At 55.0% G+C, this 16493-nt stretch overlaps 4 protein-coding genes across 5 annotated transcripts in view; 1 reads left to right on the top strand and 3 right to left on the bottom strand.

Annotated features, from left to right (window-relative positions):
• Positions 1-96, bottom strand: part of MAP3K12 (mitogen-activated protein kinase kinase kinase 12) — a 28303-nt gene extending 28207 nt beyond the window's left edge. Inside the window, exon 1 of the mRNA XM_044678589.1 lies at positions 27-96. The gene's annotated coding sequence lies outside the window, so the exon portion shown is untranslated. The remainder of the gene's footprint in view (positions 1-26) is intronic.
• Positions 97-2011: 1915 nt separating this feature from the next.
• TARBP2 (TARBP2 subunit of RISC loading complex) lies at positions 2012-6145 on the top strand. 2 transcript variants are annotated; one of them, XM_044677389.1, is made up of 8 exons: positions 2012-2162; positions 2788-2987; positions 3582-3684; positions 4760-4832; positions 4978-5095; positions 5297-5424; positions 5535-5730; positions 5812-6145. In XM_044677389.1, exons 1-8 carry the CDS (start codon positions 2029-2031, stop codon positions 5967-5969), a joined length of 1110 nt encoding a protein of 369 aa, XP_044533324.1. In that variant the 5' UTR covers positions 2012-2028; the 3' UTR covers positions 5970-6145. The 2 variants fall into 2 exon arrangements, with proteins under 2 accessions (XP_044533324.1, XP_044533325.1); XM_044677390.1 differs by having other exon boundaries at positions 2077-2162; positions 2793-2987.
• A 78-nt stretch (positions 6146-6223) lies between these two features.
• On the bottom strand, positions 6224-7131 carry NPFF (neuropeptide FF-amide peptide precursor). The gene is made up of 3 exons (XM_044678725.1): positions 6843-7131; positions 6513-6643; positions 6224-6411 (listed from the first exon to the last, which is right to left on the bottom strand). Exons 1-3 carry the CDS (start codon positions 6954-6956, stop codon positions 6294-6296), a joined length of 363 nt encoding a protein of 120 aa, XP_044534660.1. The 5' UTR covers positions 6957-7131; the 3' UTR covers positions 6224-6293.
• A 1442-nt stretch (positions 7132-8573) lies between these two features.
• Positions 8574-16493, bottom strand: part of LOC123249580 (cyclic AMP-dependent transcription factor ATF-7-like) — a 98922-nt gene continuing 91002 nt past the window's right edge. The window contains exons 11-12 of the mRNA XM_044678651.1: positions 16176-16284; positions 8574-10678 (exon numbers count right to left, since the gene is read on the bottom strand). Of these exons, the coding sequence (XP_044534586.1) occupies positions 10458-10678; positions 16176-16284 (330 nt within the window). The 3' untranslated portion in view covers positions 8574-10457. The remainder of the gene's footprint in view (positions 10679-16175; positions 16285-16493) is intronic.

Raw genomic sequence — 16493 nt, 5'->3', positions numbered from 1 at the left:
CCCCCCCCCTCCGCCCGGGCTCTCACCTGGGGGGCTCGGCGGCGGCCTCAGCACAAAAGGCGGCGCTGCTGCAGCTCTGCTCCGGATGCAGCTCTGGGCTCCTCGCCTCCACCCCTCCCTCCCTCCCTCCTCCTCCTCTCCCCGCCCCCGCCTGCTGCCCCTGAGCGGACCCGGGGCGGTGTCACCGGCGATGCTCGGTCCGGCCCTCCGAGTCCAAGGCCGAGACTGTCAGCGAAGCGCTTGCCGCTCCTTCCCCTCCGACCCCCACCCCCTGCCAGCCTGGCTCGAGCTGGGCTCCTTGCTAGGCCCCCGCCCCTGGCCCTCCGGGACGGACACGCCCTGAGCGGGGGAGATGCGCCGGGAGCCGGCGGCTTCTTAAAGGAGCCCGTAGCTCCCTACCAGGCCCAGCTTGGCGCTCATTCCCAGCTCCTGGAGCAGACCCCTCCCCACACCCTCCCCCCAGTCCCTCTGGTATTGGGCCGGGCTCGGAATCTCTGGCCCACACAGCGGCCCTTATTCAGTGGCTCCTACGGTTCCTCAAGTCGCACAGCCCCTTGCCTCTTTAGTACCTACCCTTTGCCCTAAAACTCTCCCAAGCTCACTTAATCGCCCTCCCCCCCTCCCCCCAAGTCGCTTCATCACCTCGGCCCCAGACCCTGTCCTCCTCCGATGCTCCCTGGTTCTTTCTTCCTTCCAGATTGCAGCTTCACATACCCTGACCCCAGGGCCATTCAATGCCCCCTCAGGATCTCTGAGCTCACATCTTTGACAACTTCCCTTTCCTTATGACACCGAGAAAATCAAAACGATCTCTTTTGTTCTTCTCCTATAGTCCCTTCTTTTAGAGACTTCTTTTTTCTTCCCAAGACCACCCCCATCCTAGAGCTCAACAGAGAAAGCTTTGGAGAAAGTCAGGGGTTACAGCCTGGGCCATTTGGCAGATGATCTTCTCTATAGATGGGTTCTACCAAGTGGCCTGGGCCCCTGGGTCCCCTTCTTTCCCTTGTCAGTGTGAGTGACTAGGGCTGGTAAGGAGAGGTGTATCAACTCCACACCTCCATCCCCATACGCTAGTTTCCATCCAGAGCTCTAATTGCACTGCCAAGAACAGGACTCGGATTGATATCCCTCAGGATACTGGTTCCCAAGGACTCCCCCTGCCCTGTCTTCGCTTCTTTTTCAGGCTTCTGGGGACAAAGAGAACTGGAGGACTTGGAGGTCCACCGGGAGGGGATGGGGTTCCTTCTTGCAGGGATCTTGGAGGCGCCCGCTGCACAGCAGTTTTCCCAGGCAGAGCCAGGTGAATGAAGTACCCCGGGGCCGAGAGAGAAGGGGCTCAGAGAGTCGAGCAAGAGTGGGGTGCGGGAGGGCTCTACAAACTAGGGACGCGGGGAATTCCTAGGAAAGCTCCCCTCCTGTTTCCAGCTGGAAACCCCCACTCCCACGCACACCTCCCGGTTTCTCCAGACTCCCCGCGGGAGGCTGCGCCCTCAGCCAATCACAGGCTCTCTCGGGAAAGAGTCCACGGCGACCAAGGTTCCGCCGTGCCCCAACCCGGCCCCTCAAGTCTCCGATCCTCTCCCTTTTCTCCTGCCCCAAAGCGGGCCAATCACAGGCAGGTGGCTCGGAGGGAGTTGGCAGGAGGAGCCAATCGACGTTGCAGTCCCCGTGGCGCGTGCTGGGTACCGTTCCTTCAAGGGAGACAGCCCAACGGCGAGGAGTCTTCTGGGTCTTGTAGTTCTCCAGACTACGCGCCTCCCGGCATCCTCCAGTACGCATGCTCACGGAATGGTCCTCATAGTCCGAGGAGTGCGATCTACAGCTTGGGTTTGGGTAGGGGGAAGATGATTTTCCCCAGAAGCCACTGCGACCCAGGCAGGCAAACTGCCCCGGAGAATTGTGGGGCGGGTAGCCTCGCTTCTTATGGAAGCCAATAGAATGGGGAGGGCTGGAGACTGCATGTCCCGGCATGCCTCGCGACGCCCCCCCTACTTCCCCCGGCCTCGGCCCCGGCCCCGGCCCCAGCCCATGCTCGTTGGCGGCGGCGGCGGTGGCTCGGGGCGCGCGGAGCCTGCAGTCACGGTGGCGCCCGCAGGGACGGAGGAGGGAATGAGTGAGGAGGAGCAGGGTTCCGTGATCATCACAGGCTACGGACTCCCCAGGTGGGCCGCCTGCCTCACACTGACCCCTGCAGGGCGGAGGCCGCAATGCGGGAGGGGGGGGCGGAGCGCGCCGACCCAGCATGCACCGGGCTTTGGAGGGCTGGGACTGACAGAGGTGGGGAGCGGTGGCTCGCTAAATCTAGGGACAGTGACATTCCCAGCAGCCACCGCGGCACGGACTGCTCTTCCCACCATGCACCGCGACGGGAGCAACTTATCTTCCCACCGTGTACTGGGGGCAAGACCCCCAGCTTTCAGGGTTTACTTCGTTCCCAGTATGCACCGAGCCAGGGAATCCTCTCCCGGCTTTGTTCCCTGCATGCTCTGGGGTCACGGTCAGGGAATTTTCCCTACTTGAACTTGGTCCGAGGACACCATTAACACCACTACTAAAGGGTGTCAGTCATCAGTTCCCCGTTCCTCTGCCTTTGAGTGCCCAGGTTGTGGTCACCATGCCCCTCTGGTCATCCTCCAGCCTCTGGGCCAAGGCATTCTGACTGTGATCGCTGCCCCCCACCCCCAGTGTCCCTGACCCCCTGCTCTCCCTCTGGGCCCTGGCTGGCAGTGCCCATCAGTGGAGGGCAGAGAGAGGGACCACGATGCAGGTCTGTGTACCTCCCCCTAGTATAGAGCAAATGCTGGCGGCCAGTCCTGGCAAGACCCCAATCAGCCTTCTGCAGGAGTATGGGACCAGAATAGGGAAGACTCCCGTGTACGACCTCCTCAAAGCCGAGGGCCAAGCCCACCAGCCCAATTTCACCTTCCGAGTCACCGTCGGTGACACCAGCTGCACTGGTGAGGGGGCGTCGGGTGCCCTGGCCAGGGGTGCGTGTTCTCAGGACCTCCACAGGTCTTCACCTTGGGGGGAGGGGCCTTTACATTCCTTCAATTAAGGGGGTGGGATAGGATCTGTGATGGAATCTAGAGAGGGGCAAGGAGCCAGAATTCTTTAGCAGGGAGAGAAGGGGGTTGGGAGTGGGTGTAAGAACCTCAGGTGAATCAGTCGGGTTACATTTTCCCTGGGCATAAAACAGAGGATGTGGGCCTACTGTGGTCAGTAGGGATATGAGTGAGAGACCTGTTTTCTAAACATGTCCCCCTCCTCTTGGTAGAGGTGGTCGTCCACAGCCCCAGAGGGCCAGAATGCTTCCAGACATTATTATAGTGATACTCAAGGATGCTTTATTTTGAGAAAGTCTTGGGGGGGGGTGTGTGTTAGAAATGACGGGTTTTGTAGAAGCTTCAAGAAAATGCTTTTAAAGATTGTGAGTTGCCAGAACAGATTGATTAAGCCACTGTCAGGAAGAGGCCTGTCTGAAATGGCTTAATTCTAGTCCCGCACGGTGGCAGGGGGATGAGGATGGGGATGAGGATGAGGACTCTCCCAGCTCTTGGTATAACCCGAACCCCCTCTCCCAGGTCAGGGTCCCAGCAAGAAAGCCGCCAAGCACAAAGCAGCTGAGGTGGCCCTCAAACACTTGAAAGGAGGAAACATGTTGGAGCCACTTCTGGAGGATGGAAGGTGAGAAGCTGGGATGGGAGGCAGGGGAGGTGGGACCCAGTCATTTCTGAGCCTTTGTTACCAAAGTGGCAGTTATTACTTGAGCTACTAATTCTTAGATTGGTCCCTAAGCCATCTCCCAGGAGCTAAGTCACTTAGTGGCCTTTCCAGGGATCCCCACCTGGTGTGTTCATAAACACCCACTGGGCTGGGAATTCGAGGGCTTAGTCTAATGGGGGACAGATAGCTTCCAAATTAAACTCCTTTTTCCTTTTGTTTAGACAGTGAAGGAATCTTAGCACAGTGGTTATTCCTGGTGGCTGAGCTGAGGCCCTGTGGTGGGCCATTGTTTGAGGAGTTGATTTCCATAGGAGCTCTGGGCCTGTCCAGTAGTCCCTCTTCTCCTGCTAGTCTAAATACCTCCAAAACACTAAGCAGCTCCTTTGACTCTTCCCCCATCATTCTCCTTCCACTGAGTGGCCATTGGCTTTGTCTTCTGCTGGGCTAGAAGGAATCTTTGGCCTGGGAGGGTACTTTGGGTCCTGACAGGTGAGAAGATGGTGCAGGACTTGAACAAGCAGGTTCCACTTCCCCTTGGGAGGTTTTCTTCTTTTCCTAGAACCCTTGCTTTGTGCTGATGGCCCTGATGCTATTCCTATGGTGCCTTCCACCTGGCCAAGGAGGGAAGGGAGAGAGAAGGGGTGGTTGCCCTCCTGTCTTTGAGCCTAGCAGTGCAGCCTTGCTCCCTCCTCTCTGTTTGAAATACGTTCCCTAGACTTTAATTAAAAATAGCTGTTTCACAGGGAGCTGTTTCTCCAGATGTTTGGAAGGACTTCCTACCCCTTGGGGCTAGGAGAGGACACCAGATGGAGTTTGAGTCTTGGGGAAGGGACTAGTCATAGGCAGATGAAAGCTGGTTGAAGGAACCTGGGACTGTGAGCTGTGGAAGGGGTACCGGTTTGGCCCAGGATGCCTTCGGCCTGGTGGATTCCCCTTCATCAGAGGTCTTCAGACAGGCGAGAACCCCTTGTCGGGCTCCCTGACTGCATGGCTTTGGACAAGTCCCTTAGGTCAGTTCAGCCTGTCTCTCCCCTAGGAGTCCCCCAGTGGAGGTCAAGGCTCCTGTTTCTCCTCAGCAGTCTGAGTGTAACCCCGTGGGGGCTTTGCAGGTATGTTCCTTCCTTTTACTCTGCTCCACTGGGATTGATTGGGTGCTTGGAGGTGGGGAGGGGCAGGGGGCAGGATCCTGGCTTTTGGGGTTCCCCTCCTGCCCAGAACCTCGACCCCTTGGGGCATCATCTTGCTGTCTGCCAGGAGTTGGTGGTCCAGAAAGGCTGGAGGCTGCCAGAGTACACAGTGACCCAGGAGTCAGGCCCTGCACACCGGAAGGAGTTCACCATGACCTGCCGGGTGGAGCGTTTCATGGAGATTGGTGATTGGGGGGGGTCCTGGGCCTTCGGGGGACCCTGCCTCTACCTTCCCCTCTGCACTCCCTGACCTGGCCTCTGCCCTGCCCCGTTTCCCTTCCAGGCCTCCTCCCCCTGTTCTTCATTCTAGCCCCCAGCAGAATCAGGGGCCCCCAGGTGGGGGAATGGGGGACCTGGGAATGGAAGCCCCATCTCTGTTCCACCAGGCAGTGGCACCTCCAAGAAACTGGCCAAGCGCAATGCCGCAGCCAAGATGCTGCTGAGGGTGCACACGGTACCCCTGGACCCCCGGGATGGGCCGGAGGCCGAGCCTGATGACGACCACTTCTCCATCGTTAGTGCTGGGCTCCTGGGGGGCGGCAGGGGTTGGGGGGCCATAGTGAGCTCTTGCCGCTGGCCCTAGCGGGGCTCCAGCAGCCCTTGGCGACCCCTCCCTTCTCCCAGCAGGGCATTAGCTCCCGCGTGGACGGCCTCCGGGGCCGCAGCCCGGGCTGCACCTGGGACTCTCTCCGCAATTCCGCAGGAGAGAAGATCCTGTCGCTGCGGAGCTGCCCGCTGGGCTCTCTGGGCCCCGGCTGCTGCAGCGTGCTCAGCGAGCTCTCCGAGGAGCAGGCCTTCCACGTCAGCTACCTGGACATCGGTATGGGTGGGGGCGGAGGGCCGGGAGGGCCTGGGGAGGAGGACGGCTGGAGAGGCAGCGCTTCCCCTCTGCCTCCCACAGATGAGTTGAGTCTGAGCGGGCTCTGCCAGTGCCTGGTGGAACTGTCCACGCAGCCGGCCACGGTGTGCCACGGCTCGGCGCCCACCCGGGAGGCTGCCCGAGGGGAGGCCGCCCGTCACGCTCTCCAGTACCTCAAGATCATGGCCGGGGGCAAGTGAGCCCCCGGGGCCGCGCCCGACAGCCCGCGCGCACTGCCAGCTCCGCCCCTCCGGGAGGCTCCGATGCCCTCCGAGGTACCTTCCTTCTCTACCTCCGACACAGACTCTGCCTGCCCTGAGGCCCGGGCAGGGCCCTGGGGGGGCTGCCCGTCCTCCGAATAAACACCCTTCTCCGACGCCTTTGTAATTCCCGCCGCGGCGGGGGGCGGGGCGGGCCCAGCCCTGAACCAAACGTGCGCGCGCGGATGGGCGAATGCTTTATTCGGGCAACAAGTGGGTGCGGGGGCTTTGCATGCAGAGACGCGGCCTCCGCCGATCGCCTCCTCACTTCTTCCCGAAGCGTTGGGGGGCGGCCAGGCTCCAGAAGCGAGAACTGGGCCCTTCCGCGCCCTGGGGGTTCAGCCGCTGCTTGCTCGAGCTCCTCCGGCCGTCCCGGCTGGACCTGTGGAGAGATCCGCCCTGAGCGCGGGCTCTGGGGCTCCCTCCCTCTCCTCCCCCTTCCCAGTCGCCGTCGGTCCGTCCAGCCGCCCTTCTCGTACTCACCTCCGCGGCTGGAACAGAAAAGCCGGGCTCGGGCTAGGTCTCCTCAGGGCCCGCAGCAGGGCCCGCAGCAGAGACGCAGGTGTCTGTGCCTCCGGCCCGAGGGGGGAGGGGGAGCGTCCATTCTTTTCCTCCTACGATCGGGGCGGGGGGCGAAGGGGGCAGAGATTGTGGCCGATGGAGGAGCCGCCTGAGAATGGCTGACTCCTGGCCAGGGGACGCTGAGGAGCCCACCCTGCCCCCTCTCCGGGGACCCTGAAGACTTGAACCCAGACCCGACGCCCTGCAGGGCCGCTGAGGGGGAGAAGGTGGGATGGGGGAAGATTGATTTACCGGGAAAGCGTGGGTTCCGACGCCGCCCGGGGTCTTCCCAGCCTGGCCCCTGGCCACCAAGGCCAGCAGCAGCAGGAGCAGCGCCAGCAGCACGGTAGGGCGCCCAGAGTCCATGGCGGCAGGTTCTCTCCTCTGCCCCTGCGCCTCAGCAGCCTCTTATACCTGCGGCCCCCCGACGAGGAGACTGCGTTGGCGGCGGAAGCTCTCATCTCCATTCCGGGCCGCCTGGGATCCCCTCCCATGGCCCCCCGGGACCTGATGCTCCCAGCCCCCGGCCTGTCGACTTTATTAAACGCTTCAATCTTGTCTCCTGAACCTCCCTGCAGGCGGGCCTTCCGTCAAAGTCTGGCCGTCTCTCAACAGGTGGCAAACCTCGGGCTGCTGGCTTCTCCCCGCCTCATCTCGGGGCGAGGCCAGGGCTGGGGCTTGCAGCCCAAGGCAGAGACCATGGACTGACCAGGAATGGGGGAAGACCCCTAAGGGGCTGGCAGTTTCTGGGGACCCTCTGCTCATCACCCTGGCTCGGGTGGGAGGAGGAGATGGGGACCGAAGGTGTGGGTTCCGGGCTGCCCCATTCCCCTCCGGGTCCCCGCACTCCCGGATGGCTTCTAGCCGCAAAGGGAACTCAGCGGAGGGGTCCGGCGCTGGGCCGACCCGCCCGCGGAGGCCAAGCTCTTCCTCTCGACTTCTTAGCCGCACCTCGAGGCCCAGGTGGAGTACCGCCGCCACCTAGTGGCCGATGCTCCACATTGCAGGCCCACGAGGGCCGCATGCTCGCGCATTTCTCCAACTCCCTCTCCCTGGAGGCCTTTCCGACCTCTCCCCCTTCGCTTGGGAAACTTGGGGAACGCGTCCCCGCCGGCCCGGGCGGCCCAGGGCCAAGCTTTACGTAGAATCCAACTCCCGGGAGAGGCTGGCTGAGAGTCGGGCCTCGCCCTTCTTAGGCCTTTGGAGCTCGGCCGGCCCTCGACAGTTCCGCTCCCCGGCGCCTCAGCCACCCATGATGCTCCGGCATTCTGGGCCCAGGAGGAGTCCCTCTTCTCCCTCTTATTTCCCTGAATTGTGGGGTGGGAAGGATCTCCGAGCTCCCGGGGATTCAAGCCCAGATCTCTTCCCACTATTCCACACTGGCCAGCCAAACTCATTTCATTCCCCTCCTCCCCCTACTTTCTGCCCTAGTAACGACTCAGACAGAAGGGCTTAAATGACCTGCCCAGGGTCACAAGGCAGGAAGTGTTGGAGGCCACATTTGAACCCAGGACCTCTGGACTCCATCCCTGCTGCCCCTTTCATTGGCCTTTGAAAGCTGGGCGAAAAGAATCCATTGGGAAAGGTTAGCGCTCCGAACTCCCCAGCCCTGGGGCAGTGCCCCTTCTCTGGTCGTCCCGTAGGCCCGGAGGGAGGCCGTCCTCTTCCCTTTCTGCCTACTCGACTGCCGGCGGTCCCCATACGTGCTCCAGCTCACGCTTACTTCCCCGATGCGCCCCTCTCCCGGGGTGATTCGGTTCTAGCGCTCTCCCGCAGCGTGCCCCTTCCCCTCCTCCCCAGCCTAGGGGTGGCCTCAGGCCCGTGGAGAGGAGCAGCCCGAGCGGCTCGTACCCCCTTGGCAGCACGCGTGCCGCAGCGTGGCCACCACACGCAGCTCTTCCCCGGAACCCTCTAGATCGGGGGCTGTCGATGGCGAGGACAGAAGAGTCGGTACAGGCAATGACCCACGCACACGCCACGGTCTCTTGTTAATAGTTTAATGTTATATCTGCAGCATTAAATAAGGCACAATATATGTGGGGGGAGGCTGGCGCTGAGGCTGGGGGCCGCGGGGAGGAGGCGAAGGGCGGAGAGCCCAGGGCAGCCCCTGGCCGCTCCCCTCCTCGGAGGTCGTGAGAGCCTGCTCACAGGGGGCGGGGGGCATGCAGAGGGGGAGGGGCATACAGGAGCTGCAGCCCCGCCCCCGGGCAGGGAGGAGCTCTGGTTATACAGCGAGGATACATGGATGTCCGAGATACAGTCGTTACATGGGCCCTTCTCTGCCTGCTGGGGAGCCGGGCAGAGGGTTCTAAGGAGCTCTCGTCCTCCCACGGGGGGAACGGATGTCTGGGACACAGCAGGAAGGTTCATGCAGGAGGGGGGCAAAGGCCCTGGCACTACCCCAAGGTACAGCCTAGTGGTTAGAGCCAGAGTGGAAAGGTCGGGGCTGTGGGGCTGCTCGGAGAGGCCGGGGTAATCTTTGGGCATAAAATTCAGGCAGGGGCAGCTGCGAGGCATGGTGGGTAGAGACAGGCCTGGAGAAGGGACGTCCCAGGTCCAACCTGGCCACAGACCCCTTCCAGCCGTGTGACCCTGGGCAAGTCCCTTCACCGCGGCTGCCCTGCCCATCAGAAGGGAGAAAGGCTGAGCGGAGCCAGGGCCGCCCTCCCAGCGGTCTGTGTGCCACAGGCCTGGGGAGAAGCTGTCCGGCCATTGCCGGTTCCTCTCCTGGGGCAGGGGGCAGCCCTGGGGAAGTTTTCCCCTTCCCGGCAGGCTGACTGGGGAGAAAAGGCCCGCGGAGCTCCTTAGGAGCCATAAGGGCAGCCGGGTTGGAGGGGCTGATCGCCACCTGCGGGTCCGAGTCATCTTAGGAATCATCCCTGCGGGGTCCTGGAAACCGGAACAGACAGTTACTTCCTCCTCCTCCTTCCGGGTGACTTTCTCAGCTTTGGATCCGAAAAACATCCGGCGGACCCAAGAGCGGAGTGGCTGGAAGACCAGGAGAGGAGCTGCCCCCCGTCGGGGCAACATTGCATAGTTAGAGGAGAGGCTGGCACCAGGGACGCTCCGAGTCCTCTCGGCCGCCGGCCTTCCAGGCAGCCGGGCACCCTCCGGAGGCCGGAGACCCCGTGATGGTCTCCACAGTCCTGAGAGAAGGCGGCAGGAGCCGCCGCCTGGAGGGATGGGAGTGAGGAAGCGGAGGCCCGGGAGGCAGAGAGCCCAGGAAGGAGGCTCCAGGGCAGATTTCTGTAAACAACCCGATGGCCGCGAGCGTGGGAGGCTGGGAGGGGTCAGCAGAGACAGACACGCACATGCACGCTGGCAGGAGGCAGAAGCGAGGCAACAAGTTTTAAATTGCGTTTTCTGTAGACAAAGGGGGCTCCATCGTGTCCCAGCGAGCAGAGCTGAGGAATGGGGGGCCGCGGCCTCGGCTCTGGAATCCGCTCCTGCCGCCCTGCGAGGCCAGGAAGGCGTAACAATTTAAGGCCACAAAAGGAGGTCGCTGAGGCTTGGAGGGGATGAAGAGGAGAGCCCGGGTGGGCGACCTAAGATTCTTAACATTTAAATATGTGAACTGGTGGTGCTGGGAGGAGGCTGCTGGTGGCTTCCGGAACCAAGCTGGGCTCAGGCCCAGGGCCCCGGCACGGGTCCGCCACCGCTCGGCGGAAGGGCAGAGGGCGGGAAACGCTCCGATCTCGTTAGTGTTAAACGGGCGGCCTCGGACGAGGAAGCACGCTGGGTGCCGCGGGCGGGCGAGCGGGGCTCCAGTTGCCCTTTCGTCGCTCCCGATGCCCCGCCGGCCCTCGCGCCAGGCAGGGAGGAGGAGAAGGGCGCGGGCTCCGGGCGGCCTCTCCGCCGGGGGAGGCATCATCTGCCCGCAGACTGGGACTGTGGAGTCATGATCACATGCGCCTGTATGGGCATGCTCAGTTCTGTCCTTTGGCTGGCCATCTGCGTGAGGACGGAGGTGGCCACGGCTTCGGCGGCAGAGCGGACGCTGAGCCCGTTGCTGGTGGCTGTGGCCGAGCTGTGCTGGATCACGGGGGCCGGGGAACCGGTGGGCTCCGAGCTCTCCTTGGGGCTTTCTGCTGGGAGGAGAGGAGGGAGGGGGCCGCAGAGAAGGAAGACCGTCAGGGCGGAGACCTGGATGGGCAGCCCTTTCCCACCCCCACCCCCAAGGCAAAATCCCTTCCCATCATCCACCGCTGCCTGGGCTGTACCTCTGAATGGCCTTACTGGGGCTCTGCAACCATCTGGGAAAATAAGATGGTACAAAGCATCGTGGAGGCTCTGTTCTAGTGGGGCTCATCTAAAGGCTATTCTGGGCCAGGCAGGGCCCCGGAGTGGGGGAAGGCCTGAGAGCTTAAATGTGCCCCTCATCTGTCAAATGGAGATAATCAATAATAACACACCGACTTCTTAAGGGTGTGGGCTTTGGGAAACAAAGTGCTCCATTATTAGCAAGTTGTTACCCCTCAGTTGTGCCATGTTCCTTCTAACCTCATCTAGGACATTTTTGATCATCAAATCTAGCCTGTCTGACCATTTCTTTTTTAAGTTTTTTTTTGAACACTTAAGGGCACATTGGAGTTAGGTAAACCTGACAAATCACTTGACCAAAGGCTGTTTATTTTTATTTGCTTAAAAAAAAAAAAAAAAGGGTAGCCACTTATCAATTCTAAGAAGATCTTGAGGGCCTCAGGGAATCTCTTAAGTTTTCTCTTTTCTATTTACCTTATTAGGCTTTTCTTGAGTCCTAATTTTGAACATCAAATTTGCTCTTCAGATCTGGCCTCATCACGAATGCTTGGAAATCCTCTATTTCATTAATGACCAATTTCCCCCCCCCCCCCCCCCGGAAAGGATATACTCAAGTTTTTCTGGGAAGGTCATTCTCAGATGTAAACCTGGCTCCTCTGCCTCCTCCAGTACCACATGCCTTTAATGTAGAAACTTCTCAGTCCCATGTAATCTTGACTGTGGCTCCATGATAATGGAATTGTTTCTTTCTGGCTGTTTTGCACTATTTTCTCCACAGCCTGGGAGATCTGTGACTTGGCTATAATATTCCTGGGAGTTTTCCTTTGGAGATCTCTTTTGGGGGTGATCAGTGGATTCTTTTGATTTCTATCTTACTCTCTGGTTCTGTGTAAATGCAATTAGCTCACTCTCATTCATTCTTTAGACTGTAGCCATCAGAAATAATGCCACCCCACCCAACTTAGAATTAAGTGAGGAGGGGGAGGTCTGTTACTCACATGTGATAGTAAGTAACAAATCAAAACAAGGAACTGCCCTTTGGGCAGTCTTAAAGTAGAGTTGAGGCTGTCATTTAACCACTTGAAATGGAAGGTGGATGCAGGAAGTGACAAAAGATCTCTTTTAAATATGATGGTAACTTCCTGTGGAGGCAGTTGGTGCTTTAACTTGGTGTTGAAGGTTCTCTGGTGAGACCTCAGGCGGCTTCCCTCTGAATTGTCCCGTGGGTGAGTTAGGTTTCTTTTCCTTTGGCGTTTCTGGAGGCTCTACCTTCAGGGAGGCCTCTCTTCTTAGAGGAGGCCTTGTGGCTAGAAGCCTAGTTTAATTAACCTCTGCTGGGGCCTCTGAAACCTCCCTGATTTGGGCCTTTGGTCCAGGCCAGAGTTTCTCTCTCTCATTTTCCCTACCTTCAACCTTCCTGAGTGTAAATAAACCACCATAAAAGTCATCTTGACTTGGGTCTTTTTTATTTCAAAACTGAGTTAAACCTTAAATATCTAATCCAACCATAATAATTCCCATTTTCCCCTCTTACAGTTTAAGATTATCAGGGCAGTTTTATTTGACAATTTCTTTTTTTTTCTTCTGATTATAACTTTCAGGTAGTCTAATAATTCTTTTTAGAAAACTCTGAGTGGTAAGGGCTAGGCAACTGGGGCCAAGTGATTTGCCCAGAGCCACCCATCTAGGAAGTGTCTGAGGCCAAATATGAATCTAGGATCTCCAGTCTCCAGGCCTGACTCTTCAAGGCCCCATTTGTAATATTCTTAGCAAAGATACTGGGATGATTTGCCATTTCCTTCTCTAGCTCATGTTATAGATGAGGAAACTAAAACAAACAGGGTTAAGTGATTTGCCCAAGGTCACACCACTAGTGTCAGAGGCTGAATTTGAACTGCGAGCCCAGCTCTCTATTTACTGAGCACCCTAGCTGCTCCTTTAGAATTCTTAAATGATCTCTTTTGGATCTATTTTCCAGGTCAGTTGTTTTTCCAATGAGATATTTCATCACTGTTTTGAATTCATTTTATTATTTATTGACATCTCATGCAGTCCTCACTTCCCTAATTCTAATTTTTAAGGAATTAGTGAGCTTCTGAATCTCCATTTCTATTTGGTTAATTCTATTCTTTAAAACATTCTTCTTTTCAGTGGATTTTTGTCCTTATTTTACTATTTGGTGAGATTCTGCTTTTTAAGGTGTTGTTTTCTTTTTGTATCACTTTCATTTCTTTCCCACATTTTCCCTCTACCTGAGTTTTGAAATCCTTTTTGAGCTCTTCCAGAGCCTGAGAATAATTCTCATTTTTACTTTGAAATTTTGCCTGTAGCTACTCTGATCTCATTGTCTCCTTCTGCATTTGTGCCTTGTTATACCTTGTCCTCATGATGATTTTCTATGCTTAGGATTTTTTTTTTTTGATGTTGCCCATTTCCCCAGTCTTGTTCTTGACTTTCATTTTATCTTCCCAGGGTAGAGGGAATTTCTCTTTTGAAATTCAGTATTTACCCTCAGATCTAGTTCTGAGTATCTGAGTGAAGTTTCATTTCTTCTAAAGTAGCATGACAGCCAGTGGGCTGAGAACTTTGGAAGTTGCCTCCCATTGCTGATTCAGTCTCCCTCAGGGCCTACTGTTGGGTTTGCAAGGCCAGGCACACTGCTGGGGGTCAAGGCCACACTGCAGGCTTGAGTTGGGGGGATGCACTGAGGTGAATCTGGGGGGTTTTCTGCTGTTGGCTTAGTTAGGTTCATGGGTCTTGCTGCTGGACTGAACCCAAGTTTAGAACCTTGAGCAGTTAAGGGTGGGAGGGACACCTCACTGATGGTATGGCCTTGTTGCAGACTTGTGCTCCCTTCTCACCCCAGTGAAGATCTTTCTATCTTCTAAGTTATCTTCTGGCCATCCCTTTGCTGGTTCTGCCACTCTAATATTTGTTTTGAAGTTTTATTTTAAGGTTGGTTGAAGGGAGTTTTCAGAGAATTTGGGTGCTCCTGCAACTCAGACATCTTGGCTCTGCCTCTAATCCTTTACCTAATTAACCATTTATTAGAATTAAACCCTAACTGCTTGGGCAATGATTCTTAAAGGGTCAATGTTTTAGGGTTTGTTTACATTGTTTAGTCTGAAAAACCATCCTTACCTATGCAAAGACTTTCACTGTAAGATAAGTACATATCTGCAGTCCAACAAGAGGGAAGTGTGAAGAATACAAAGAAATTTGGAAAGACCTTTATGAAATGCTGCAAAGTTAAAAAAAAAAAAAAAAAACCAAAAAACTAGCAGAACCAAAGAATGGAATACATACCAACAACAACCAGGAGATGTGACCTGGATCTGTGGTTTCAATGAAATAAGGACACTCCCAGAAGAGGAATTTTCCTGTCTCTATCAACTTAAGATTTTTAGAGTTGCCAAAAGTCCTAAAAAGTTAAATGACGTGCCTACTCTCACACTAGCCAGGATGTGTCAGAGGGAGGCCTAGAACCTAATCTTCCTGACCTGAGCCAAATTTCTAGTCACTAGACCATGCAGCCTCTACATATCAGTCATAGAAGAAGACAGATGAGAAGGAACAGACTCAGGGTGTGACTGAAAAGTTTTATTTTTATGTTGAAATGAATTTTAATGTTAATAGTTGTATTGAAGTTTAATGTTGAATTTTTAGCTAATTATTGATAAAACTTAAAAAAGAAAAAAAAAAGATATCTTAACACGGCCAGACAAGTCTGATAAATCACTGTGGTGACAGCCAATGCCATGGGAATTGTGGTGCATGTTTTAATATGTGATATATTATAACAAATGAGTATGTAAAGTCATGAAGACCACCTGTCAGATTAAGCTCTTATAGGGGGGGTGTGTGTGTATGGGAAGATTAAATGTATAAAGGCAGTAAAGTATAAAGGCAAAATTTCCCCTTGGTTTTAGTAAATAAAACCAGGACAACAAATTACTGTAGGAGCACACTAAAGTAAAAGAAAATGACTCTGAAATTCTCCAGAGCTCTGACCAGTCACGACTTGAGCAGACTACTGATGAAGCAGGTCTTTCACCTTCCTGGTAGAAAAGTGAAGCTGGCCATTTCCAGACTTGGCCAGTATTGATCTGTTTTGCTTAACTCTGTTAGATTAGAGGGTTTTTATCTGGAGAGGGAGTGAATTAGTGGGCAGTGATAGAACAACTTAAAAAAAAAAAAAAGGCAGAAAAGAGCAAGAAAATGGAAAAAGCAGCCAGAAGCAAACAAAAACCAGTTCATAAGGGGATGGACAAACAGGGCAATTTGTAACTACCCTGTTAAATTTTAAGATTCACGGGAAGAACCAAAATATATTATAATGGGGATTCAGATTCATTCTTTGTATCTGAGGCATATCACTTAAACTGGCTCAGCCTCCGTTTTCTCAACTGTGAAATGAAGTTTTGGATTGGATGTTTCCAACTTTTGATCTTAGTAAATGTTTCTGTTTGTCCATGATTGATAAGTTCGTAATAAAAAATGCTAAATTTAATGCAAAAAAAGAGACTTTTATCCTATGTTGATACTAATAGTTTTGTGGGGGAACACGTCTTTAAAATTTTGATGGAAGTTAATAGGAAAAGATAAATTGACATATGAAAGCCTTCAAAATTATCCAGTTTTATCCATTTTTTGCAGAAATGCATCTGATAAAGTTGAATAAAGGGAGCCAATGTGTACATTCCTTTGTACTGCTACAATCTACTAACACACTCAGACTGATTTCTTCCTATCTTGCCCATGCTTCTGAACTACCTCCCCTTACTACTGGTTGGTTTGGATAAAGAATATACTCATGGACTACAATCTGATTTTATTATCAGTCTAAGCAAGAAGAAGGAAGGCAGAGCATGTGGCCCGGCATCACAAAGGTTTACAAAGTCCCCCATGACTTTGTATCCTCTGCTTCTTAAATAATCCATGCCATGTATCCCCCTCCAGGATTTCCTTCCATTCTTCAAGGATCTAGTGATGAGCTCTCTCTCTACTCATGGAGATGAAACTCTGATAGACTTTTGCAGACTCTCATTAACTACCAGACCTCATTCCCCCTAGACCGCTCAGATGCCTGGCGGTGGTCAACCTTCCAGGGAAGGACTTCTCTACACCCAAACAGAGGTCAGTTCTTGAGTGAAAGGCCTAAGGCTCTTTCCAGTCTGGTGAGACCTGCCACAGCTTATACACTGCTGGCATAGCCTCAGACAACCCATAGTTATCCCCCACCCTCACCTGTACAGGGCACCCAAGTAGAGCTGTAGTGGAAGCTCTTCCACTTTAGTGGATTAAATAAAGGTCTGGTCTACTCACCAAGATACCCTTGAGTCTTCTTCTGTAGTGCAGTGACTGGGCAGTCTTTGTGTGCTAACAGCAGCTGTTTCAACTGGGCTACCTCATTGCGCAGTAATGTGACTTCATTCTGGATGCAGAGGGGAAGAAGAGATCACATCAAAGAGGGTCTCCCCGTTGGTGCCTTTGGGGCTGTGAACATAGGGTTCTGGCACTAGAGACTGTCATGAGAATGGACCCAGGGAAATGCACCTGGGGAAGGTAAGTTTTTCCTTTATTGGGAAAGACTCTAAAGCAAATAATGACTTTCAGCAACCCACAGTCTGGGCAGACATGGGA

Source organism: Gracilinanus agilis, chromosome 5 (assembly GCF_016433145.1).
Source record: "Gracilinanus agilis isolate LMUSP501 chromosome 5, AgileGrace, whole genome shotgun sequence".
Classification (NCBI taxonomy): domain Eukaryota; kingdom Metazoa; phylum Chordata; class Mammalia; order Didelphimorphia; family Didelphidae; genus Gracilinanus; species Gracilinanus agilis.
This window is presented reverse-complemented; position numbering and strand designations above follow the sequence as displayed.